This window comes from Mangifera indica, chromosome 4 (genome assembly GCF_011075055.1).
Source record: "Mangifera indica cultivar Alphonso chromosome 4, CATAS_Mindica_2.1, whole genome shotgun sequence".
Lineage (NCBI taxonomy): Eukaryota > Viridiplantae > Streptophyta > Magnoliopsida > Sapindales > Anacardiaceae > Mangifera > Mangifera indica.
In genome coordinates this window covers 20,364,637-20,389,648 of record NC_058140.1, presented here as the reverse complement: position 1 = coordinate 20,389,648, position 25,012 = coordinate 20,364,637, and the positions used below count along the sequence as shown (strand labels likewise).

The 25,012-nt window shown below is 35.2% G+C and overlaps 5 protein-coding genes and 1 non-coding gene across 7 annotated transcripts; 3 read left to right on the top strand and 3 right to left on the bottom strand.

Moving 5' to 3' along the window:
- Window positions 1–601: 601 nt before the first annotated feature.
- Window positions 602–2,987, top strand: LOC123213466 (glycerophosphodiester phosphodiesterase GDPD1, chloroplastic-like). The gene is made up of 8 exons (XM_044632902.1): window positions 602–807; window positions 908–1,101; window positions 1,464–1,523; window positions 1,623–1,703; window positions 1,811–2,011; window positions 2,097–2,192; window positions 2,281–2,477; window positions 2,570–2,987. Exons 1-8 carry the CDS (start codon window positions 711–713, stop codon window positions 2,814–2,816), a joined length of 1,173 nt encoding a protein of 390 aa, XP_044488837.1. The 5' UTR covers window positions 602–710; the 3' UTR covers window positions 2,817–2,987.
- A 2,649-nt stretch (window positions 2,988–5,636) lies between these two features.
- Window positions 5,637–7,786, bottom strand: LOC123212727 (delta(3,5)-Delta(2,4)-dienoyl-CoA isomerase, peroxisomal). 2 transcript variants are annotated; one of them, XM_044631886.1, is made up of 3 exons: window positions 7,077–7,786; window positions 5,894–6,101; window positions 5,637–5,780 (listed from the first exon to the last, which is right to left on the bottom strand). In XM_044631886.1, exons 1-2 carry the CDS (start codon window positions 7,714–7,716, stop codon window positions 5,911–5,913), a joined length of 831 nt encoding a protein of 276 aa, XP_044487821.1. In that variant the 5' UTR covers window positions 7,717–7,786; the 3' UTR covers window positions 5,637–5,780; window positions 5,894–5,910. The 2 variants fall into 2 exon arrangements, with proteins under 2 accessions (XP_044487821.1, XP_044487820.1); XM_044631885.1 differs by having other exon boundaries at window positions 5,637–6,101.
- A 64-nt stretch (window positions 7,787–7,850) lies between these two features.
- TRNAQ-UUG lies at window positions 7,851–7,922 on the bottom strand. The gene has a single exon. It is a non-coding gene; the product is annotated as a tRNA-Gln (tRNA).
- Window positions 7,923–10,923: 3,001 nt separating this feature from the next.
- Window positions 10,924–13,720, top strand: LOC123213920 (bidirectional sugar transporter N3-like). Its single transcript, XM_044633546.1, has 6 exons — window positions 10,924–11,133; window positions 11,532–11,568; window positions 12,373–12,583; window positions 12,676–12,837; window positions 12,929–13,048; window positions 13,150–13,720. Exons 1-6 carry the CDS (start codon window positions 11,088–11,090, stop codon window positions 13,465–13,467), a joined length of 894 nt encoding a protein of 297 aa, XP_044489481.1. The 5' UTR covers window positions 10,924–11,087; the 3' UTR covers window positions 13,468–13,720.
- Window positions 13,721–14,306: 586 nt separating this feature from the next.
- Window positions 14,307–19,010, bottom strand: LOC123213918 (serine/threonine-protein kinase PBS1-like). Its single transcript, XM_044633545.1, has 5 exons — window positions 18,452–19,010; window positions 17,610–17,818; window positions 16,393–16,582; window positions 15,216–15,607; window positions 14,307–15,088 (listed from the first exon to the last, which is right to left on the bottom strand). The coding sequence occupies exons 1-5, from the start codon at window positions 18,570–18,572 to the stop codon at window positions 14,606–14,608; spliced, it is 1,395 nt and encodes a 464-aa protein (XP_044489480.1). The 5' UTR covers window positions 18,573–19,010; the 3' UTR covers window positions 14,307–14,605.
- A 1,416-nt stretch (window positions 19,011–20,426) lies between these two features.
- LOC123214378 (exocyst complex component EXO70B1) lies at window positions 20,427–22,412 on the top strand. The gene has a single exon (XM_044634118.1). The coding sequence runs from the start codon at window positions 20,427–20,429 to the stop codon at window positions 22,410–22,412; it is 1,986 nt and encodes a 661-aa protein (XP_044490053.1).
- Window positions 22,413–25,012: the final 2,600 nt, after the last annotated feature.

Below are 25,012 nucleotides of genomic sequence, written 5' to 3'. Positions count from 1 at the left end.
TAGCACATTCTTCGTACTTATAAAATATTTTCTCCAATTGTCTAGAAACTATTTCCCGTGTGAGAAGCATTCCTCCCCTGATTTTATTATTTCATCTTTCACTCATTAAATTATCAAGTTTCATTCCGTAGTAACATTTTCCTAGATTTCTCGTGAATGCTCTATTTTTTCACTTCACCCCTTTCTCTTTCTCTTTCTCTTTCTCTTATTAGTAATTTAATTCAAATTAATTTGATTCAAATCTATTATTCAATTTAAATAAATTGACTTTTAGCTATGATTTTAACACAAATGAACTCGAAAAGACTTTCGATAATATTATATGTTAGCTCAAATAAACTTTGAGTTCGAATTACAGATATAGACTTAATCCAAATTTGAAATGGCCACCTGACTCGGCGCAGATAGAATTCACGTCTGCTATGTAAAACTGACACGATTCCACCAGACAATGAACATGGAACTCCCATAAATGCGTTATGAACCCAAAAATATTGTAAAAATTTTAACTAAAAATTTAAAAAAAGAATAAAAAAACTAGTGGAATATTCCTTTATTCCAAACAATGGAAAATGACTCCAACCGTTTACGTAATACCACCCTCCTGTATCACCTTCTAGCCAAGCTCGAAAATCCCGTTGTCCTCTCCGTCTGGTTCATTCTTATTATCCTCCTCTTTCTCAGACAATTTAATAAAATACATATCATAAATGGCTCTCAAAGCTGTTCATGTTAAAGATGTTCCCAATCTTGATCAAGTCCCTGATAATGTCACATTAAACTTCTGCGCAATCCGCTTTCGTAATGGTAAGTTTCATCTCGTGAATCAATTTTTATTTTAATATAGGGGCATATATATATATTTTTGTTTTATATGCAAGAGCTTTATTGAGTTTTTTTTGTTTAGGTGTTAATGGTGATGGTGATGAAGTAAAGGGTAGTTTTAAGTTTCCAAAATTTGTTGTGATGGGACATAGAGGAAGTGGAATGAACATGTTGCAGTCATCTGACAAAAGAATGAAATCGATCAAAGAGAATACAATTCTTGCCTTCAATGCAGCCACGAATCTCCCTCTTGACTTCATTGAATTTGACGTTCAGGTTGGTTTTTTTTTTTTTTTCAATCGTTTCTTTTAATTTTCCGATTTGTTTTCCGGTGAGTTTCTTCCTCCCGTTTCTTTAACGTCGTTTTCTCTTAATAATGGTTTTGACCGAGTCCGGTTTGTGCGGAGACTTGCACGTGGAATCATTGGGTTAGTCATGTTTAGAAGCCCACCACGTCAGGCTCAATCCCAGGCCAAAGATATAATTTTTTTCCTTTTTGATAATGGGAATTTGATTTCTGCAGAATTTTCATGGAGGGATACTGATAAGACTTGGTTTTTTTTTTTTTTTTCTTATTCTTTTTTTTTTTTGCTTTTACTATTGGTTGGGTGAGCGAAGAACCTACATATTTGTTACAGGTGACTAAAGATGACTGTCCAGTCATTTTCCATGACAATTTCATTTTCACTCAAGAAAAGGTTGGTGATTTTTACATGATTCTCGGTTCTATTTATATGACTTTGGAGATTATGCTTCAGAAAATTTGATTTTATATTGATTTGGGTGTTTCATTTCAGGGTTTAATTGTTCAGAAAAGAGTGACTGACCTCAGTTTAGAAGAATTTCTTTCATATGGACCACAGAAAGAGCATGAAAAAGTAAGTTTCAGATTCTTCTGTCTCCTATTGAAATTAGACTTTTGTGTTTTGAAAGATGGATTTGGACTGAAAGTTCAGTCATTACTTATTCTGTTTATATTATTCAGATTGGGAAGCCCATGTTCAGGAAAACAAAGGATGGAAGAATTTTTGAATGGATGGTTGAAAAAGATGCTCCTCTTTGCACATTGCAAGAGGCTTTCGAGAAAGTTGATGATTCAGTAGGCTTCAACATAGAATTGAAGTTTGATGATCAGATAGATTACAAAGAAGAACAACTTTCACATATACTTCAAGTTATCTTGCAGGTATCCATTGCCTCCCTCTTGTGTTTCTGCAGTAAATTTTTTTTTGTATTTAAGCATTTAATTACCGATGTTTTGTTTGTAACAGGTTGTATTTAAGCATGCCAAGGAAAGACCTATCTTCTTTTCAAGCTTTCAACCTGACGCTGCTTTGTTGATCCGGAAATTGCAGAGCATTTACCCCGTAAGTCAAGATATGTTTACATTGAATTTAATTACAGTTCAGTATTTTGATTCAGAACCTTAAGGGGTTTGTTAATGGTGCTTTTCAGGTGTTCTTCTTAACCAATGGAGGGGCACAAACTTATACAGATGTAAGAAGGGGCTCTTTAGATGAGGCTATTAAGGTGTGCATGGTTGGTGGGTTACAAGGGATTGTTTCTGAAGTGAAGGCTCTCTTTAAAAATCCAGGAGCAATAGCAAGAATCAAGGAGTGCAAGCTTTCCCTCGTAACATACGGTGAATTGAAGTAAGTTTATTTTAACTTGGATCTAACAAGTTAATTTCGACATTGAATTTCACCAACTCTACTGACATTGCTTGTTTTTGATATCTGCACAGTAACGTGCCGGAGGTGGTGTTCTTGCAACGATTAATCGGAGTCGAAGGGGTGGTTGTTGACCTTGTGCAAGAGATCACAGAGGCAGTCACAGATTTAATTAGCAATGAAAATGGTGAAGAGGACAGATTGTTTGGAGAGGATGGAAAGATGGTACTAAAAACAGAGCCTCAAATCTCGAAGGATGAACTCTCATTTCTTTTTACCAAGCTTATCCCAGAACTGATACAGTCTAATTCAAGGCATTAAACACTTACAAATGCTCTCAAAACACTAGTCGTCTTTTTCCAATTCTAGTGTAAATAGGACACTTTTGTAAATAGCTTGTATGAACAAGCTATTACCTAAGAACTTTTTATGTTTAAGTAAATTTGTATTGTATTGACTGAGTAATGCATAAAAATAATTCTTTCAGGAGTATTATTCTGTGTTGAATTGAAGTAGGTTTTGAAATCTAGACAGGATCAACCAGTTCGATTGGGATTTGATAACCAATCTAGTTCGATAATTCCATTTGGTTACAAGTTCTAATTTTTATTTAACCCACTGCAACCAGGAAAATGAAAAATTTTGTAATTGTGTGGACTCCCAAACAATTGAAATCAACAATATTGATTTCGCAATCTAACCAGCTAAATCAAAATAGACTAGAACTGTAACCTTGACTGGATAAAGGGCCGATCGTAATAAGAAAACATTGCTTCAAGGTCACAAACGATGCATCTAGAGATTGTTCAATATTTTATTTTTCATCTGGGTCACACAATCAACTGCTCCTGATTTAAGGTGTTGATAATGGTGGTGGTTGAGTTGGTTCTATCATCATGGACATGTGGCTTCTCTCAGTCCATATGAGATGGGTAACAAGACATCGGGATAATTTTCTTTTACTCATGCATTGGGACTCACGAAGTAATGGTACTTAGAAGTTATTCAAATCTCTGCCGTTGCATTGGGATATCAATAAATATACTAGTTAAGGTATTTGACCATGTTAGACTGGCTTTGGTCGTATCTAAGCCTGTCAATTAATAGGATTTGCGGATCAATTTGAAAAACATGCCATTGGTTGACAAAATTATAAAATTTTTAATATTTTTCGACCTTTTATTATTATTTTTTAATTGTCGTTGGCACCAGCAACCCACATAGCCCGTAATTTTGCTGATCATACCGTCCCAAGTCATGCCAAAAATAGGAGATATAAACCAGATTATAAACCAGTCCGACCTCTTTTCCATATTTATACCTTCTGTATAATAAACAGAATAACTATATCCCATCAAAACTTGAAATAAATGATAATTTTTATTATTTAAATTTGAAAATATATTTATTTAATCATCATTGGCTTCCCCTACAATGTAAATTACATGTATGATTGTCGTTCTTATAACTAATTGTTCTGTATACATTAGGTTAACAACTTTCATACATTTAGTAAATCAGTCAGTTCTTACAAATTGTCTCATTGTATTGGGATCCACATGATATATACATGTAAATTATCGATAGTCTCTTCTAAGCCTACTACCTTAACTTGAAAGATGAATCATGGGATTATAAGATTTAAATACATAAATCAATGGATTTGCTTGCCATCAAAATGTATAGATTTTTTCATTCCACCTGTCCTTTACTTGCAAAAGACAACTTAAGTAAACAAACATTAAATATGTAATGGTTCACAGTTCAGGAGACAGAATGTGTTGCAATCACGAAAGAGGAGGCTGAAATCCGCCGCTGGTACGCATGATAAGGAGGAGCATTTTCCTGAATTTTGATTGCACCATCTGTTTTCCCGTCTTTATATAATCATCAAGAAAGGTGCTACACGCAACTCCAATCACATCTGCTTGATGGATGATTCCACAATCAATACTCTTTCTTCAATGTCTTCTGAACCATGATATCAATGGCTCAATACACATATATAAAGAGCGTCCCTCAACTTGGCCAGAAGCCCGTTGGTGCATCCCATTCATACATGGAGGAAATAAAATCTAATTGAACCTTCAAGGGTTAAAAATGCTTATTTTTGTGTATAAGATTCGACAAAGAAGTAAATCAAGAGTAGCTTTTATTATATTATTATGGTCCTATCCCTCTCAAGTGAAGACTCAGAATGTAACGATGCCTCACACATAGGTCATGCACGTCCCATTAGAAGTGCTTTTCACTACACCAACGTCACTATTAATAATAATTAAAATGAATCATGTGATTATGTCATTGTCAAGAAATATCAAGGACATTAAAAATTACAAATTACGACGATAAGTAGGGACATGATAATTGATTTCTCCGCTTTCAAAAAACATATATAGATCTTTGCTTCCAAAAGAATGTATAAATCTTTGCTTTCAAAAAGAATATAATATAGATCATTGCCTTCAAAAGAATATATAAATCTTTGCTTTCAAAAAAAAAAAAAAATCTTTGTTTCTAACGTCACTCAAAAAGACAAAATAAAGTCTTTATTATAGATGAATTTGTATTGAAACAAACCCATTCAACAATACCCCGTTTGAGTTTGTGTACACTGTCATTAGAAGATCAATGACAAGCCAATGGGATAAATAATATTATTGAAAGAGTGATCAACATCACTGGAGAGCAAACAAAGCAAACTTGATTCAAGCTACAAAGCTGGAGCTCCAACATGAAATCAACTCATTTGAACCAAAAATGGATTCAATATGGACCACCCCAAGTCTTCGGTTTCAACATGATAAAATTGTCAATGATTCAGGAGCAACGGTGCAAAATTCAGGAGAGAAGTTGTTATAAATCATGAAAAAGAGAGCGTGAGTTACGCCACTGGCATACAAGATGGGGAACACATTTCTAATGGTATCCTATATTTTACTAAACACCGCTCATTTTGCACTCTTTAGAATCAATAAAAGTGCCTCCAAAGATTATTCTTTATAGATAAGTATATGCTGTAAATAGCGTATGGCTTTCATTCTTGTTTTGCAGCCCATGATTTGATGGAGGATGATTTCACAAAACTCATTCCTCAGTGTCTTCCTAAGCATGAAACCACAGCACAATACATGGAGAATGTTGAATTCAAGAGTATCCCTTTTTCCATTAGATAAATAACCAATTTGGTCTAAAAGCCAATATTGGCAAATAAAGTCTGTAGTTTTAGACACAGCCACAGTTATAAGTGCAAGCTTATGCACTCTGTTCTCAGATGTTTGCACCCTAGAAAAAAGAATAATATCTTATCAGTTTAAGGGCTAAATTGCTTATTCTCGCATACACCGACTGAAATTAGGTTCTGGCCCTACTCCAAATCAAGAAAATGAAAACAATACCTCGCACCAAGGTCCCATTAGAGCTTTGCAAAAACAGCCTTTCGTTTCTGGATTTGTGCTGAAACTGCTTCCGTTAGATCATTGGATAAAAGCATAGCAGAGTTCCAAGTAGCAACATAATCTAAACCTTGATCCACAGTCATGTCTCGGCCTCTTAGTAACACTGCTTTTGTCCCAGTGACAGCTAGAGGAGACTTCGCAGCAATTCCTACAATTTATTAAGATAATTTCTCAACTTAAGGTTGACTAGTGAGGAGACAAGAACTCTGTAAAAGCAAATCAAAGATGAAACCTTTAACAAACACATGTTCATGGCACCCGGCAAATCATAAAAGTTAAATCAGATACTCAGCTTCAGATAATACTTGACTTTTTATGATCAAATTGTTCTTTTCAAAACAATTAACAAATATGTTATATGATTGTCACTCAACCTTCATAAAATAGCTTGACTCATTCATCCTGGCAGTGCCTAAATCTGGATGATGCTGGTCTAATTAAGGCATTTGGAAAGGACAAATGGGAAGAAAAAGCTAACCAGGAACTCATGTCTACACAATTATCATGAAAATAACAAAAATTAACTGAAATTAACACAATGACTAAAATAATGTTTTTTTTAAACAAAAAAATCCGTTAAGACAATCACTTATAAAGTACCAATATAATTATGTTACAATTGCAAGTGCAAGTATGAGATTTGGATCCCACGTTAGAAAATATTAGTTTTTGGTTTGTGATTTATATGATTTTGAGCTGTCCCATTTCAACAACTAACTTTTGGGGTTTGGTTATCTCAATATTCAAATCATTTGGTATCCAGGGTCCTAGAGCTAACAACTAGCTTTTAGGCCTAGGAGGTCTTATAGTTGTCTCATTGAAAATTATCAATATAAAATCTTATCGTAAAAAATCTTCACTCAGGAAAGACTTAATACAATTGAGTATCTTTGAGGCACCAAACTAATCTGGACTATTTCGAAGGATTATATTCACAAATCCATGTTTAATCCTCTTAAGAGTTGACGAGCCAAACAAAATCAGTCCCAAAGGTTAATCATGTATTTATGGGACAAGTAGAACGATTACATCAGTTATTATCAGTTCATTAAGAATTAAGGTTTTAACCTAAAATTGCAACTAAAAGATCAAACCAGAAAAAAAAAAAAAATTACAAACTCACCCTCAGCAACAGCTCTTACACCCGCATCCAATTCTGTTTTCGACCCGAAGGCCCGAGAAACTAAACCCAACACTTTAGCTTCCAAACCCGAAAATCTTCGACCCGTCAATGCCAACTCCATCGCGTTACCAAAACCAACGATCCCAGGCAACCTCTGTAAAGTACCGAGATCCGCCGTGATTGCCAAGTCAACCTCTTTGACAGAAAAAAACGCATCTTTTGTACAAAACCTAATGTCACAGGCGGTGACAATGTCAACGCCCCCTCCAATACACGCCCCGTGAATAGCGGCAATCACCGGCTTCCGGCACAGCTCGATGGCGGTGACCGCGTCTTGCAAGAACTTAATATCTCTCCGGAGACGCTCGGAGGAGCGCCCGCGGTCGGCCGTAGAGGAGGCATCAGCAATGGAATTCAGCGTTTTTAAGTCGATTCCAGAACAGAAATGATCCCCGGAGCCGGCGAGGACAATTACGTTCACATTAGGGTTTTGGTCAAGCGAAGATAAGGCATTGGGAAATTCGGAGAAGAAGTCACGTGACAGTGCGTTGCGCTGCGATGGACGATTTAGGTATAGGTAGATGACTCGAGAGTTAGGGGTTTTTTTAACGATTTCAAGGGTTTTGTATTTCTCCTCCATGTGTTTGGTCCGAAAGAAAGTGGAAGAAAATTTTAGAAAATTTTGATGAATTTGAGAAAATTGGAAAAGAAAAGTTAGTTATTTGATTAATAAAATTAAAAAAAAAAATATTGGAGAAAATAAATAATTACAAAAGGTCCTACCGGGAGTCGAACCCAGGTCGCTGGATTCAAAGTCCAGAGTGCTAACCACTACACCATAGAACCCGTTGATGTTCGCTTTTCAACCACTATATCTATATAATAAATATATAACACTGTGCCACGCGTCCTTAACCAAACAAGTTTTCCTAAAAAATAATATTCCTTTAAATAAAATTATATATAGTTATTTTGAGTATATATTTAATATATGTTATCATATAATTGAATAATTTTTGAATTAAAAATAAAGTAATACTCAATAATATAATAACATACATAAATGTATATCTATTTGTATACATAAAATAAATACATATAATATTGGTTTATTCCTTTTGTTATGGGGACCAACAATAAACATTGTTCTAGCCTAGAATCTCTACTATTAAGTCTCTAAGACGAGACATTTTTCTAACATAGCAATTATAATCCAGTAGTTATTAAAGAACAATCTACCATGGTTACAATGAAAATATCAATAAAACTATATTCATTCAATTAATTTCGAATATTCAATTAAGTATTTAAATAATATATTATTATGTGATTGTGAATTAATAATAAAATAATAATATTATTATATTTATATATATTTTTTATTATAAAAATAGATACACAGATGATATATAATCATATATTAAGGTGTTATTTTATCTTTAATTTAAAATTTTTAATTATATTATAATATATCATTTATGTGTTTAAAATATGTATATATAATTTTATTAATAAAATAATATATACTTACACAATAATAAATTATTCAAATAAATTAAATATATATAACTTTAATAACATTTACCGTATCATTAACTACTACACTAGCTCGAATATTTGTATAACTTCAACTCTCACTTGATGGAAAAGGGGTGGAATTTATCATATCATTAAATTAACTCCCGCACTACCTCAGATATTTGTGTAGCTTTGACTCTCACTTAATGGAAAAAGGATGGAGAAGCCAGAGGATACAATTAAACTAGAACGTTGACAATGTCTATTTCCTCGAATCTTGTTACTTTAGACAACAATGATACGTATACGTATGTTGTAATCCAGCATTAATTGGTTGCAAATGATTGAGTTTGAGATAGGTGGAGAGTTGTGTACGGGAGCCTGTACGATACATTTAGTTGCAGCAGCACTGGGATTTCCTTCTTTCATGAGTCATGACACAAATGATTAATTAATTATTAACATTTAGACCAAATTAAGAATAGAATTTAATTATTTGTCTTCAATTTTGCTGGAATATCGCCGGATTTTGATGAAATTAAGACCTCCACCTTGCACGTTATTTCCATTTAATACAAAGATTTATCCTCATGTTTAGATTTAGAAATGCTCCCTCCTTTCAATTTATCCTTCAAATTTCCAGCTTAATTCAATTCACATGTGGCTGTGTCATTATCTTGATTGCCCCACCAACCTTATCGTTTGTTCCTCAAAAATGAAATAATATTGATCAAGTATCTGCATTGGGATCCGGAAACAGTAATGATATTTAGTCTCAAAATTGACTCAACATTAAAATTTGAAGGCTTTGGTCGATCATATATCTGTTTCTGCATGCAAGCAGCCAGCTAGGTTTCTCAATTATAGGAGCCGAAGATGTCTAATTCAATTCCATTTATGAATAGAATTCTGCGTCACAAGTTGCTTGTTCATCTTATATAATTGCAGTTTCGTGAATCTTCTCTCGAATATCTGAATTATAATAAATAAATAAAACTATTGTATTATAGTTTCAAAAAAGAGACTTGTCTAACGTCAAAACAAACATGAGATTTGTTCTTTTTTATCACAATAAGTTGATCTATTAATTGTCTTGACATTCAAAAAATTTTAAAGTTATTACATGTTTGTGGGTTCATATTTAAGGTGAATATTAAATCAACTTTAAAATTGAATTGAAGAGGACACAATTTAACCAATTGAAAGAGACCGGTTCCATATTAAAAATTTTAACCTATCACTTCTTATTTCGTCATGGCTTTTCGGATCAGATGAGATGAATGATAGGGAGCAAGACAAGATATAAAGTGCAACTTTAAGCAAGGATATAACAAGATTATCGAAAAGGGGTGAAGCGCATTAGTGCAAATAGCTTGCAAGAGCTTTATTATTTTCATTAATATTATTATTATTATAATTTACAGCGGAAATGAAGGAAGGAAGGAAGGAGGGGACATCAAAGGCATCAAGAAGACTCTCTCTTTCTGTGAGAGCCATGAAAGAATTATCTGGCGAATTCTTCAATCTCCACCTAGCATTCTTCGGCTGATTACGTATAATAAAAACAAAAAAAAGAATAACAACACCATGATTGTTATTTATGTCATAAGTTTGGTCCGTTACTTGGATATAACTGCAGAAAAAGAAAAGGCGTTAAGGAGAAAAAAGTCAGGAGATGTTCATCATCCTCTCACACACGAAACCCTTTTCAGTTTTTTTTTTTTTTTTAATTTTTAAAAATTTTTCTGCCTTTGCTTTTGCATGAGCATCCGAAACACTATCAAACAAATTAAAATGAAACAGAATACCCAATCTCGCCAGGGCTGACGCACCCAGGCGTGTTTTCCTCTTCTGCCTTTTGTACTTTTTCAACTCCCCATTGAAGAAACGGCTTTTCAGGACTCTGTATTTTGAGAGCTCACGTGAATATCAGCCCTACTTAAGGACACCTTTACGGTCTCTCAATGACGTAAAAATAAATGATCTTATGTCAGGCTTTTCTCATGCCGTGTGTCTTCCTTATTACACTTCAATATTAAGAGTTAAATATGTTAATTAAGGAAAGTATATAGATTATTAAATGATTAATCAGATTTTAAATATCAAAGCAAAGTGATATGGTGAAAAAATGGGCATGGTTGGAATAGACGACGCGGGGCCTGGCGAGGCACGTGGAGATAAAAAAATATAGTTGGATGATTGATTTTAAAGCAAAGCCACCCGGTAATCCTCCACTTGTCATGCTACAAGAATGAATTCAATACGCACACTATCTTCTTGTTTCATTACTGTGTGTGCCAATAATTTGTGTATAAAAAGCCGCTTCCTAGACCTATTAGCACCATTCTACGTTGGCTTTACTGCAGTTTTGCATGTGATTTTGAGGGTGCTCCAAAGCCAGCGAGAAAGAGCTAGCTAGAGTTTTTTGTTTCACCCCGCTTGTGCTTCTTTCATCTTCTGTTTCCGTTTGTTCATTTTGAAGAGATAGCTCTCATGGGTATTAACCACCATCAATGGGGTGTTGTATTTGGCGTCTTAGGTATACGGAACCTTACCATGCTTCTGCTTTTCTCCATTTTCATAACCCTTCTCCAGCTTATTCATTACTCTCTTTATCTGGCTTCATCATTCAGCCTGTGTGTACTTCATATTAAGTTCTCAATCCGTTCATTTCACAGTTAGTTTTCCATACAGTAGTATAGTCACTGAGAATCATTTTTCATTTTGAGGCGGGCATGTAAAAGATGATCAACCTTCCTCACAGTTTACATATCTATTGTTTATATTTTATGCATAAAACTGAAAACTGATGAACCATTAAAAATGTTTCTCAGATAGATACTGTTCAACTGTAGACACAAGTAGCTGTCGTAGTAATAATAAGTTAATAATTAAAATCATGCTTACGTAATTATTTCTTTGATTGATTGACCGCAGGTAATGTCATCTCCATTCTGGTCTATCTTGCCCCTGTGTAAGTATTTACCTTTTTAAATTTGGCCAAAAGACTATATCCGTTCAAAGTATGCGCATTTTTTAAGTTTTTTCTTATTAATTATAAAAATTTTATTTACCTACCTATATATTATTAAAATTAATTAAGTCTGTTAATTATATAATTTCTCCCCTTAAACCCTAAAAACTAATATTTCACCTCCAACCCAAGTTTTAAAAAATAGTATTTCCCCCCCTAGGGTTTCCAGTTTTCAAAATGCATTTTTTTTGTGGCGTTTCTTCCTCTTCGACGACCTCCAGGCGATGGCTCTTCCTCTCTGGCAGCTCTCCTGGCAGCGGTGATCCACGAAGACGAGTTGTCTTCATCACGTTTTCGTTTCAACGAAAACGAGTCAACGTCGTCGTCTGGACCTCTCCCAGGAGAGCCGCCGGAAGAAGACCATGCCGGAGAGGAAGAGTAGTGGCTTGGAGGTCGCCGGAGAGGAAGAAACACCGTCGGAAAAAAGCACTCTGAAAACTGGAAACCCTAGGGGGGGAAATGCTATTTTTTAAAACTTGGGTTGTGGTGAAATTATTAGTTTTTAGGGTTTGGAGGGGAACAATTTAAGTTTATTTTTTAAAATACAAAAAAAAATGATGATTTTACCCTTGAAACCGTTAGTCTTAACCGTACACGGGTGGGTAAATGAGATTTTCAAAGTTAACAGGGGAAAACTTGGGAAATGCGCACACTTTGGGTGGGACATAGTCCTTTGGCCTTTAAAATTTTCCTTTTTCAATTTAGAAAGAATTGGAATATTATTTACATATATGCTCTTTGCAGGCCAACGTTTTATCGAATTTTCAAAAAGAAATCAACCGAGAGTTTCCAATCCTTGCCTTATCTGGTAGCGTTGTTCAGTTCGATGCTATGGCTCTACTATGCATTAGTTAAAGGAAATGCCTTTCTTCTCATCACTATCAACTCCTTTGGATGTTTTGTGGAGACCGTTTACATCATTATGTACCTTGCCTATGCGCCAAAAGACGGAAGGGTAATCTAGACCAAAAACGACAATGGTTTTTTTTTAATTATGTGACATTCAAGTTCAGCAGTCAACTTAACCTGTAAATTATATGGCTGCAGAAATCAACCATCAGAATATTTGCTTTAATGAACTTGGGAGCCTTCTTTTCTATCCTTATTGTTTCTCACTATCTCATTCATGGTGATACCCGGATCAAAGTTCTTGGTTGGGTTTGCGTTGCCTTCTCTGTTAGTGTTTTTGCAGCACCATTGAGCATTGTGGTGAGTATTAATTAACAAACCAACCTTAAAAAAGATTACTTTTTTTTTTTTTTGTATTTTGTAATCATTTGATTATTTTATGTCTTTGTAGGCACAAGTTATCCGAACCAAAAGTGTCGAGTTCATGCCATTCAACTTATCGTTCTTCCTTACGTTGAGCGCAATTATGTGGTTCGGTTATGGCCTTTTTCAGAAGGATATTTGCATAGCAGTAAGTTTAAATCTACCTTTGTTAAATACTTTTTTCCTTGTTTCATTTCATCTATGAGATTATGTTTTCTAATTTTTTGTTTGTTTCGATTGATATTCCAGATCCCAAACGTCTTGGGTTTCATCTTGGGGTTGCTCCAGATGATCCTCTACACGATTTACAGAAACGCCAGTAAGGTCATAGAGGAGAAAAAGCTACCTGCAGAACCCTTAAAGAACGTTGTCGTACTCAGCACATTGGGAGCTTCTGAAGTATACCCAGTTGATCATATTCAAGTTGAACCCGAAGTTGGAGGAGATATTGTGAATGAAGATGCCAAAGAGAATGAACAAATAGAGGAGCCAGGGAAACCTGAGAAAGCCTTGGAAGTAATTTCAAAGGAGGGAGTCCAAAAAATCGAATTATGTGCAGCTGTTTAATTACCACCTACTTCTCACACACCGAAACAGCTTTGTCTTCTTCCCTTTCTAGTTAATTTTGCACTGCATCTGTATGCATGAATAGAAAATGAAAGCTGAATCAAGCTATCCTCGTAATTGTCCTTTGTTTCGCTCAGTAACCTTGTTATGTGAATCTTCTCATATATGACAAATACAGTCACTGTCCCAGTCCAGTTAGTTTTTATGTACCTGTTCAGCTTCAGTATCTTAATATATGTCGCCGCTTGCAAGATATATGAATACAAATAATCAGTGCTTTCAATTTTCACCAAACCGGACACTTGGAATCAAAAGCGTGAACCAAGGCAGTCAAGTCTACTTTGAAGTTGATATTTCATATTTGATGGACCCATTTTAAGGAGGGTCTATGTTTTGAGTATTTTCAGTGTTGGGGGAACCCTGCAAGTTGAAAATTCATGACCTCAACACAGCACTACTAATTTTGTGCCAGATGGAATTCGTTATGCTTACCTCAATTCATATTATTGAACCTTGCAGATAATCACAAATTCAGCAATCATCTCTGTTCAGCCATAGAAAATAAATCATTCGTAAGTATGGAAGTGACAGAGATTTCTGATTCCAAGTTGTTATAAGAAACAAACAAGTGGCAAGATAGCGACCAGACAAGATAAAAAGCAAATAGTGTTTGGTAGTAAAGCTGGGGTGGATCTTGCAAAGTTTGGATTGAATCCGTAATGCCCAGCTTGAGTCAGTGTCACTGAAGGGTTCTCAACCGGATTCATTGTATAGTAAGTTTGTCTATGCATTAATGAAGTAATATGACTGCAAGATACAGAGAACACGAGCAAGACGAGTTTACTATCAAAATTTTTATAAATTCGCCTCGTTCTGCTTCCAGTCTCCTAGTAGATAATGTACACTCTTTTACATAATCATAATCATCTTCGTCCTCTATGTTCCAATCAAAGAAAATAAAAAACGATAAGCACGAAAACAAAAAGGTTTGAACATGGCTGCAACAAGTCTCTCATAATCTGTGCAGGCTCAGAAGTAAGAAGAAGCATTGTCAAGCTGTTTCGATGAACCTGCTCAAATTAAAGCTAAGCTTCCCATGTTTCTTCCACTGTCTGATAAGAATGCTAAGAGTGGTAAACTACCCATTATTGCCGTCAAAACTGCCTTGGGTGGTTTGTCGCATTTGTTCTCGCAATTTCTCTCCCCACATTTTGGCCTCAGCAACAGCTCGTTCTCTATCTAAATCCCTGCACAAAATTCTAGCAGTTTCTCTTGGAGAGTCTTCCTTGTCTGACGCTTCCAATTGCCACCTGCGTCCAGATCCTCCCCTTTCCTCGTTTCTTAAAATTCTTCCACCTCTATCATCTCTGCTTCTTCTGTCATCCTTATCCCCAGAGCCTTTGTAGCCATGTGAAGTTGTATTAGGGTCGTACCCCTGGTTTGCCAAATAAGAGAGGGCTGTGACCACATCCCCAATCAAAGGACGAGTGGCAGCCTGTTCCTGGATGCACATTGATGCCACAGCTAGAGCTTGATAGAGACCCCTCATTGGGTACCAGCCCTGAAGTTGTGGATCAGCCAATTTAGCAAATTTCCTTTTATCATTGAACAATGGACGTGCCTGTATATGCAAAAACCACCAGCAGCCTAAGTGATAAAGAAATCACAGAACTTTCAGCTGGACAAACAGGCGCTATAGAACATGCAGAAAAGTTGTAACTACATTTCACAACGTTTAAATATATTACCCATGTGACTAGGTTCTGCTCTCCATGTGGTCGGGTGCTGTCAATGGCTTTTCGTCCTGTAATCAGCTCTAAGAGGACCACCCCAAAACTATAGACATCAGATTTTACTGTTAATTGACCAGTCATAGCATACTCTGGAGCACAATAACCATATGTTCCCATAACTCTGGTGGATACATGTGACTTGTCTCCAACCGGACCAAGCTTTGCAAGCCCAAAATCAGAAAGCTTAGGAAAAAATCCTTCATCAAGTAATATGTTGGAGGACTTAAAGTCTCTATAAATAACTGGAGGGTTTGCTTTATCATGAAGGTATTCCAAACCTTTGGCTGCACCAGCTGCTATCTTCATTCTTCTGTTCCAATCAAGTGGTTCCTTGCCCGGTGGAAGATCTGTACAAAGAATCAACAGTTAGATTACACCACACAACAATCTTTTAAATTAAAAGGTTGAACAAAGAAAAACATACTATAAAGCTGCAATTACAGCACCAAGTGTCCCCCAACTAGATCCTACTTTATGAAAAATGCTAATATCTAAAGTCCGATAACTTATTTTTGTTTCTTCTTTCAAATGCCTCTGTATGTTCATAAACACATGCATTCGACATCACGATTCTTAGATTCAAAGTTGGTAGCTTATGGCAGTTTGCAAGTGTTAACAGCAAAACTGTCGAATGAAATGAGTATCAAAAGTCCATTATGTTACGCTTCTTTCTATCCAGCATACTGCCCCTTCCAACCAGATTAGCTCACTATTCATTTATTCTTTATTAATAAGCACAAACACATCTAAGAAAGCAAACCAGATAGCTATAAGGCAAAAAACATATATCCATCAGATAGGACTTGAGCAACCCTGCCTATTACTGAGTTGTGTACATTAATCACACTAATTCAACCAACATAAAAAGAACAACTCATTAACAAAGGAAAATCTCAACCACTCGCTATTGGCAACATAGAATTGCCACATCTGTGGGCTTTGAATAATCATTTTCTGATTTAGTCAACCACATAATCAGCTCATCATTTCAGAAGCAGTAAGTCACCTCTCATTGTATTGTCACTTTACCATTTGAAATGGGCTCCAAAGTCCTCATGGGATTCAAATTTGAAACTACGAATAATTAAAAGACGCCAAAATTTGGAAACTCAGAAGTGCAACAAAATGTTACCATGAAGATGATCTTCCAAAGATCCTAAGGGCATAAATTCATAGACAAGAAGCCGCTGGTCCCCATCAGCACAATATCCAATCAGATTCACTAGGTTTGGATGATGAAGAAGACTGAGCATGAGGACCTCCACCAGAAATTCTCGATTGCCTTGAAGTCCATTTCTATCCAATTGTTTGACAGCAACAACCTACGAAGCGAAAATAGAGTCATAGACATAAAAAACACATTAAACACAGTCACTACTGTATACACATGTAGACAATTCCTATTAAGACCAGAAACTGCAGGGGTACCATGGAGGCATGCCTGTAAAATCTTATAATTTCATTTATAACCTAATGAAATCTTAGTCTTAAGAGTGTAAATCTTTGAACTGTCTCACTGTGGCTAAAGGAATCGAGATCTCTTTGAAACTATTACAATTATCATATGGTGAATCTTATCATGTATTGCAGCTTTGGTAATAAGAAAAGAATTTAATTATCCAAATAAATAGTTTGGTGCAGTTACATCTTCTTCACATTTTTTGTGTTTAAATGGTTAAGAAATTAACCATAGCTAATGCTTATGCATGTGGCAGTAGGAGCTAAATAGCAACGTTAAATCAATTTTTCACTAGATTAATAGAGAATTCACATTAAAACATATAGACAGTGCAATCTATCCAGAAAGGCTGATAATATCAAGTTACACTAATTATAATAATCCTGGAAATCATATCATGTTAGAGTGTCTCAAGAATCAACCATGATGAAGAATTTAAAAAAAAAAAAAGAGTTATATGCCATCAAATATCCCACACTTCAATGACATGAGAAGCCTTGTAAATTATAATTTTATCCTTTAACTTTTGTTCTGACAAAATAAATAGATGATGTTCTGCAATTATTAAATTCTGCTGACCATATTAAATGGATTTACCAACTTGGCGCTCTACAAGGGACTTAGAACATACAAGGAAAAACATATTCATTCATTTATTCAAAACCATTCCATTTTCCAAATACTTGGCCTTGAATTGCTGCAATCATCATCCTCTTTCAGTCTAAGAATTATACTCTTCTTTCTTTATTGGGTAGGCTTAGATAAATCAATCAACAAGAATGAAGACCTTATGCCAGTAAATCCAAGTAAAATATAATATAGATTTTTTTCATCTATATACTCTGATTCAGATTTGATAGTTGAAATAATGCAATAATAGAATAATTTACCTGGCCAGTGCTCTCAAGCCGCCCTTTGTACACACGTCCAAAACCCCCTTCCCCTATGAAACATTCTGGTCTGAAATTCCAGGTTGCAGCTGCAAGCTCACGGAAAGTAAATGTTTGAGCTGCGATATTGGCACCACCAGGAAGTTCCTTAGGAATTGGCAATTCCCTTTTAGACCCTGCATTGTTTCTTGCTCTGAGTCTCTCTCTTCCTGCAGGTTCCATCAAAACAATAAATAGTGGATCCATGAGTGCTATATTATGCCAACCAGATAATCTATGTCGAGAATTAAGCTCCTTAAATTTGAAAAGACAGAAGAACAAAAATTTCTATCACATTGATCAAAAGAAGAAAGCTTAATCACGCTAAGTTCAATTGAAATCATTAAGCTACAATGACGGACTCAAAACTTTAATCATAGTAAGTGAAGATGATTCTAAGAAATTTATGTATTTTCAACATTTGACCTAAAATTAAACAAATATTTACAATACCAAAAACTAAATTACCAGTCAGATCAACACAAATTATCCAAATTCATCTTGAGATCTCCCTTATCAATGATCACAATCCATAATCTAAAACTCTAAAATTCTTTGAAAACAAAAATCAATCAAGTTATAATCCACAAAATGAAGAGAATAATACAAGGTCCTAAATCTAATTAACCAGATTAATGATGCAGAACTACAAAAAACACGCAATATAAAAGTAATTGAATAAATTGATCATCATCAGCTTCTTATCTCAATCAACAATAAATCAAACAACCAGATCAGATCAATCAAACAATAGCCAAAAATTATAACAAGAAGAAAACACATATATTATAAACAAAGCTTACCAGTAGGCAACCTGGAAATGTTATCAGGAACAGTATGTTGGCCCTGCTTTTGAACATCCGATTCTTTTACTGGATTCAACTTCTCTTCTTCCCTCGAATCAAAACAAGGAAAACAACCCATCTCCTCAAATCAAGTCAAAACCTATTCAAATCTTTGTCTTCCCAAGAATCAATATACGAAAAAAGAAAGAAACAAGATTTTTTTTACACTCAATCAACGGTTCATATTCAATGCAAAACAAAACAAAACATCTATTTAACTCCCACCAAACAGAACAAAATGAACCCAATATAGATAAAAACTTTAGAGATGGTATTGGCTAAGCAGAGATGCTAGAAAGAGAAACAAAGAAAGAGATTTTGAAGTGAAAAAGAGCCGGCTTTCGGCTTCCCGAACATTACTGTGTACATACAAAATCAATGTGCTGATAACCATCCCTGCCAGCCAGTAAGACGCTACAAAGTTTGACCATATAAAAAAAATGGAAATTCCTCTCTAGATTTTGTCAAGTTTCCATCTTTAATTTTTTATCCAATCGCCACTTTTTACTGCAACCCGGTATCCATATATAATTTTTTTCACCAGAGACAATGACGTTGTAAAAAGATAAACCAGTCCAAAGCAAACCAAAATACATATATACGTGTCAATTGGCGAGACTGGATTGGACTGGACTGGACTCTGGAGGAACGCAGGAGGAAAACGTTACAACATAAACCCCAGGCTACGTTCTGTACTTTTTGCCTTACGATTAGTTCTAGCTCAACGTTACTTAGATTATGTCTTTCAAAATCAACACATTTTTTGTGTTGTAAATATTTTCACTTGGGTTTCTAATTCTATTTTAACCTTAAATTTGTCGAAAAATTAGGTTTTTTCATGGGCTAAAACCTAAAAGTATATCATGTTTAAATTATGTAACTTATTTTTTGATAACTTGATTACAATCTAATCTAATTATCTGTTACGTGATTTTGTATACATCAATTATTTGTACGTAATATTTAGTTTTACCTTAACATACTTATAATAACGCGATTATAATCATAAGATATTACAAAAAAATTTACATAAATGAATAATAAAAAAAAAAATTCAATATAGTTTAACTCTTTCTTGGAGAACCAATATTTGTAGTAATATTATTGATTATAATATTTTTAGTTGAATTCAAATTTAAATAAAAATCATTATTTTATATAAATATAATATAATTATTAGATTCCAATTTGGGAAAAAAATTATTATTATTTGTTATCTATATCTATGATAAAGATGTAATGTAGAAAAGGAGGTCATTGTCAACTTTGAACATATCTAATGAAAATGCCCATTTAATTAATTAACCAATTAGGCTAGATTCCAAATCCCCACTAACCAAATTAACACCTTTGGTAACTTATTTGTTAAATGATTTTACCCTATAAAGGATTAGATACCCATTCAATTTACATAATCCCAATTATGTATAAATGTACATGGCATGATTATAATTTAGGCATGTTATCTTTGAGACAAAATTTAAATTAATATGGTACGAATATGACCTAATGACATCAAACCTCCACTACTTCAGTCTCACCACTAATTACAATTTTATCATTAATGAGATAGAAATTAAATTATTAATCACGGGTTAAGCATAGATAGATAGAATATAAACGGAAGGCCCAATTGAGAAAAAAGGGCCAATGAGGCAGCGATTTCCGTAAGAGTAGCTCAAGAACAGGGCAGGTCGCGCGAAGCATAAAACGGAAAGGTCAACCCTTCAACGAAAATTTGCCACCTTACAAAAACCAACGGCCACATCCAAAAAAAAAAAAATGTCAGAATTGTGCCTTCCCAAAACTAGATTATGCAACAATAAAATTGAAATGAATAACAGGTTTCCACTCTTTGCGCTATGATTCTTCACCTCCATTGATCTAATCTAATTTAATCTTCAGCAGACAAAGTCTGTTGAAACTTTCAGCCATGGAGAAATTCTTAGCTCTAGAGACCACTGCAAGTTTGCCCAAAGGTAGTGAACATAGAAGGAATCAATCTGAAATCATTCGGATAAAACCATCTGGGCACCCATTAAAAGGTTCGGCTTCAGCTAGTTTGAAGGAGATGTCACAGAAGAATGTTGATGATGAGTCAGCTTCCCTTCCTCGGGCTCTGGAAGAGGTTGATGGGTTCGTTAATTCATTATCTTCGGAACTGGCACAGGTTCCGGAATCAATATGGTCCTTTTACAGGATGTTTGAATCATTGATTAAAACATATGAATCGAGGGAAAGTTCGGCCAGATTCGGGCAGAATCCTCATGAGGATGATTTGTTTTTTGAATGTGTGAAACGGGTTTCAAAGCTGATGAATGGAATGGGTGAATTGTCATCCAGAGATGTAACTGGATTTTCTCTGAACCAGGCGAGCAATGTGCTGAATCGTGCCATGTCTTTGTTGAATGAAGAATTCCGTGCACTTTTATACCATAAGCGCTGCCACTTAGACCTCAAAACTCCAAAGACACCGAACCAATCCATTTTCAGTTCGAATTCCTCATCAAATCAGGACTCAGATAGATGTATTCTGCCTGAAACCGGGTTCAATCAAGAAGACGAGTTCCCAGCTTTCTCACAAGATGCAATCTCAAACATGAACAACATTGCCACAGCAATGATCTCAACCGGGCACGAATCAGAATGTTGCATGGTGTATAGTATCTTTAGGAAAATGGCGCTGGGAGATCAACTCACCAAGCTTGGATTCGACAATATCAGCTTTGATGATGTGCAAAGAATGCAATGGGAATCCCTTGAAGAAGAAATCAAAACATGGATCAGGATTTTCAGTCATTGTTACACGGTTCTCTTCCCTAGAGAACGCAAGCTTTCAGATTCAGTCTTCTCCGAATATCCATCTATATCTGAAAGATTGTTTACCGATCTTGCCACTGTAATGATTAAAAGGTTTCTCAATTTCGGTGAAGGCGTTGTTTTAACAAAGAGGTCAACTGAGAAATTGTTCAAAATTTTGGATATGTATGAGACTTTCAGAGACCTGCTTCCAGCAATGGGACAATGGTGTTCTAGTGAGGGTGCTAAAGACTTAAAATGCCAGATTTGGGTTGCTCAATGCCGGATTGGTGAAATGGCCGTCAGCATATTTTCTGAACTTGAAACTGCAATCAAGAGTGACCATGGACGAACCCCGGTACCCAGTGGCCAAGTTCACCCCTTAACTCGCTACACAGTGAATTATCTGAAATACGCCTGTGAATACGCGAAGACATTAGAAGAAGTGTTCAAGCAGCAAGAAAAAGTAGACATGTCAGATGAGCCAGAACCTGAGAATTCGGGTGATGGGACGCCAAGAAGATCTCCATTTTCAATGAAATTGATCAGTATTATGGACATGTTGGATGCAAATCTTGATACCAAGTCAAAGCTGTATAAGGACCTTTCCTTGAGTTACATTTTCCTGATGAACAATGGAAGATACATATTACAGAAGATCAAAGGGTCCACGGAGCTTAAAGATGTAATGGGCGCCGCATGGCACAGGAAAAGGACAACAGATTTGAGGCAATACCATAAGAGTTACCAGAGAGAAACGTGGGGCAAAGTGTTGCAATGCATCAACCATGAAGGTTTACAAAACAACAGCGGGAAGGTTCTCAAGTCTGCATTGAAAGAGAGGTTCAAGAATTTTAACACGATGGTGGAAGAGATACGCAAGACACAGAGCACTTGGGTGGTGAGTGATGAACAGCTTCAATCTGAGCTCCGAGTTTCGATAACGGCGGTGGTGATTCCGGCTTACCGGTCGTTTTTGGGAAGATTTAGGCAATATCTGGAAGGTAGCAAAGGAGATAAGTATATCAAGTATCAACCAGAAGACATAGAGGCGTTGATTGAAGAATTATTTGATGGAAATCCAATGTCTATGGGAAGGAAAAAAACCGGAAAAGATTAAGAAGATTAATGCTTTGCTTATTGTTAAATTAAATTAAGCATTCGTGTGAAACTCTGCATTAATTTTTTCATGTAATTACAGGGGAGTTTGAGATGCTTGATATACATTTCATTTCATTTTTTATTTTTACGATTTTATTTATAGGAATTAAATTTGTAAAATCTTTTTATATTTCTCTCTGCACATTTAGATGTATTGATGTAGAGTACTATGCAAATGCAATGTTTTTCACTCAAACCGGGTATTAACCTGATCGAGGGCCAAACAGAAATTGATTGGTTGAAGTGACAGCAGATTAAATAAACAATATTTAACAAAACTGAAAAGTAACTAATGGTAGATTGTTGCATACTCTTGCAAGAGATGAGCTTAGTTCAAGTCCCGACAATTGAAAAATTTTATTAAAAAAAAATTATAGCTGCTAAACACTAATCCGAACTCGAATAATTAAGTTCAAATTCATCCATAGGTGAACATAAGTTAGTATTTACATCATATCCTTTGCAGAGTCTCTCATGTTATTGTCAAAGTTTACTTCTTATAACCTTTTTTCTATTTAAACTTGCATATTAAGCTTTCGAATTGAATCATCTATTTGAGATAAAATTAATCACTCCAAATTCAGAAATCAAATCCACAAAGATTTAAACACATACTCTCTTTTATATATAATCTCCTCTTTTTATCAATTGCTGCTGATTACTTCTACACTTAGAGCGCACGGAATGTACAGAAGTTGTGCTGCATTTCATCCAGGTTTTATCTACTTATGGAGTCCGCTGTGTTTTCTGATAATAGCATATTTCTGATTTGGCATGCCTTGCACTTGTTTCTTTGTGTGCCTTCCAAGTAGCCAGCCATGGCAGTCCAACACTAGCATGTACCTTTCGCCTGTACTTTCACCATTATCACAGACTTTCATTAATGACCCATCCCTTTTTAGACTTCTTCCGCTTCTTCCAATGCTTATGCTGCTACTAATTTGACCAAAGTCGCCAAACTTTCTTCTGGGTCGACGCAGGATGGATTCAATTCTTCCATGTCTTCGGCTTGTGTTGTGACCGATCAAGCACGCCTCATTTATTAATTTTCTCAAGCACCAAGAAAATGTAACCAGACAGAAACCAACATATTAATCTATTCTACCAAACTGGGAAATTTATTTTTTAAGGAACTAATTGGAATTACTCCAAACAAAAATCCTGGGTCTAATCGGGTTATACAAGTATTATATCTAAATATATTATGAATTTGATTTTAATATGTTTTTAATAAATTTTAAACTTATATTCTCTTGTTTAGATCAATAAAAAATAAGACAACTCAAATTCATCAACTTAAAGTTAAAGATAGTTTGAATTCAACTAAGTTTCTAAATTTAAAATTCAAAACTCTACTTAAGTTTATAATTTAAATTTGTGATTTAAATTTACAACTCATTAATAAAACAAGATCATTTTATTTAATAATAAATAAAATAATATCATTTAATAATTATTTAATATAATTTGAATCAAATTATAAGTCAAACTAAAACAAAATTAGTCATCACTCGATTTATGACTTAAATTGAATTTTCTCTAACTCTTGTTTGACTCAATTTTGTAAATAAATTAAGGCCAAATGACTATTTCCCACCCAAGGTATGCAACAATCTCAAGTTTTCACCCTTTAACTATGAAAACACTAAACACCCACCCATGAGCAGTTAAAATTAACGGTGGTAAGGATAAAATCGTCATTTTCTCCATAATATTAAAAATAAACTAAAATAGAATCTACTTTTGCGTCCCTAAACTTTAAAAACTAAAATTTCCCCCAGCCTAAGTTTTAAAAAATCGTAGTTTCACCATATGGTTTCGTTTTGAAATCTCCGATGACATCTTCGACTCCATTACTGATGGTCTCTCCCTCTCGAAGCATTCTCTCCTTTCGACGATCTCTCTCCTCCCATTTGGACGTCTGATCAACGTCAGAGAAATCGTGAAAGATGAAGAACTTCGTCTGAGAAGATGAAGAACTTCGTCTGAGAAGACGAAGAGACGAAGTTCTTCGTCTGAGAAGACGAAGAGACGAAGTTCTTCGTCTTCCCAGTCATTGTCATCCTCTGGGAAAACGGGTCGTCTTCATCTGGGAAGACAATCGCCTTCCCAGACGACAAAGACGAGATCGATCGATCTCGTCTTCATCGTCTGGGAAGACGATTTCTCTTCCCAGACGACGTCTCTCTACGTCGGATGGGTTGGGGTGGAGTTAAGGGAGACCGTCGGTGGAAGAGAAACGGTCGGGAGGGAGAGACGATCGGCGATGGCGCCGAAGAAAGTGAAAGGGTTTGGAAACTAAACCCTAGGGGGAGAAATACAATTTTTTCAAACTTAGCTTAAGAAAAAAAGTTAGTTTTTAAACTTTTAGAGGGGAAAATAAGATTAAATTTTCAGAGGTTAAAGTTTCGTTAAATTTAATCGGTCATGGGTGAATGTTTGGTGCTTCTATAATTAAAGGGTGGAAACTTAAGATTGCAGCATACCTTGGGTAGGAAATAGTCGTTTAGCCATAAATTAACCCTCATGGCTCAAGTGCGAGTAGAGTTTGATAAAAAA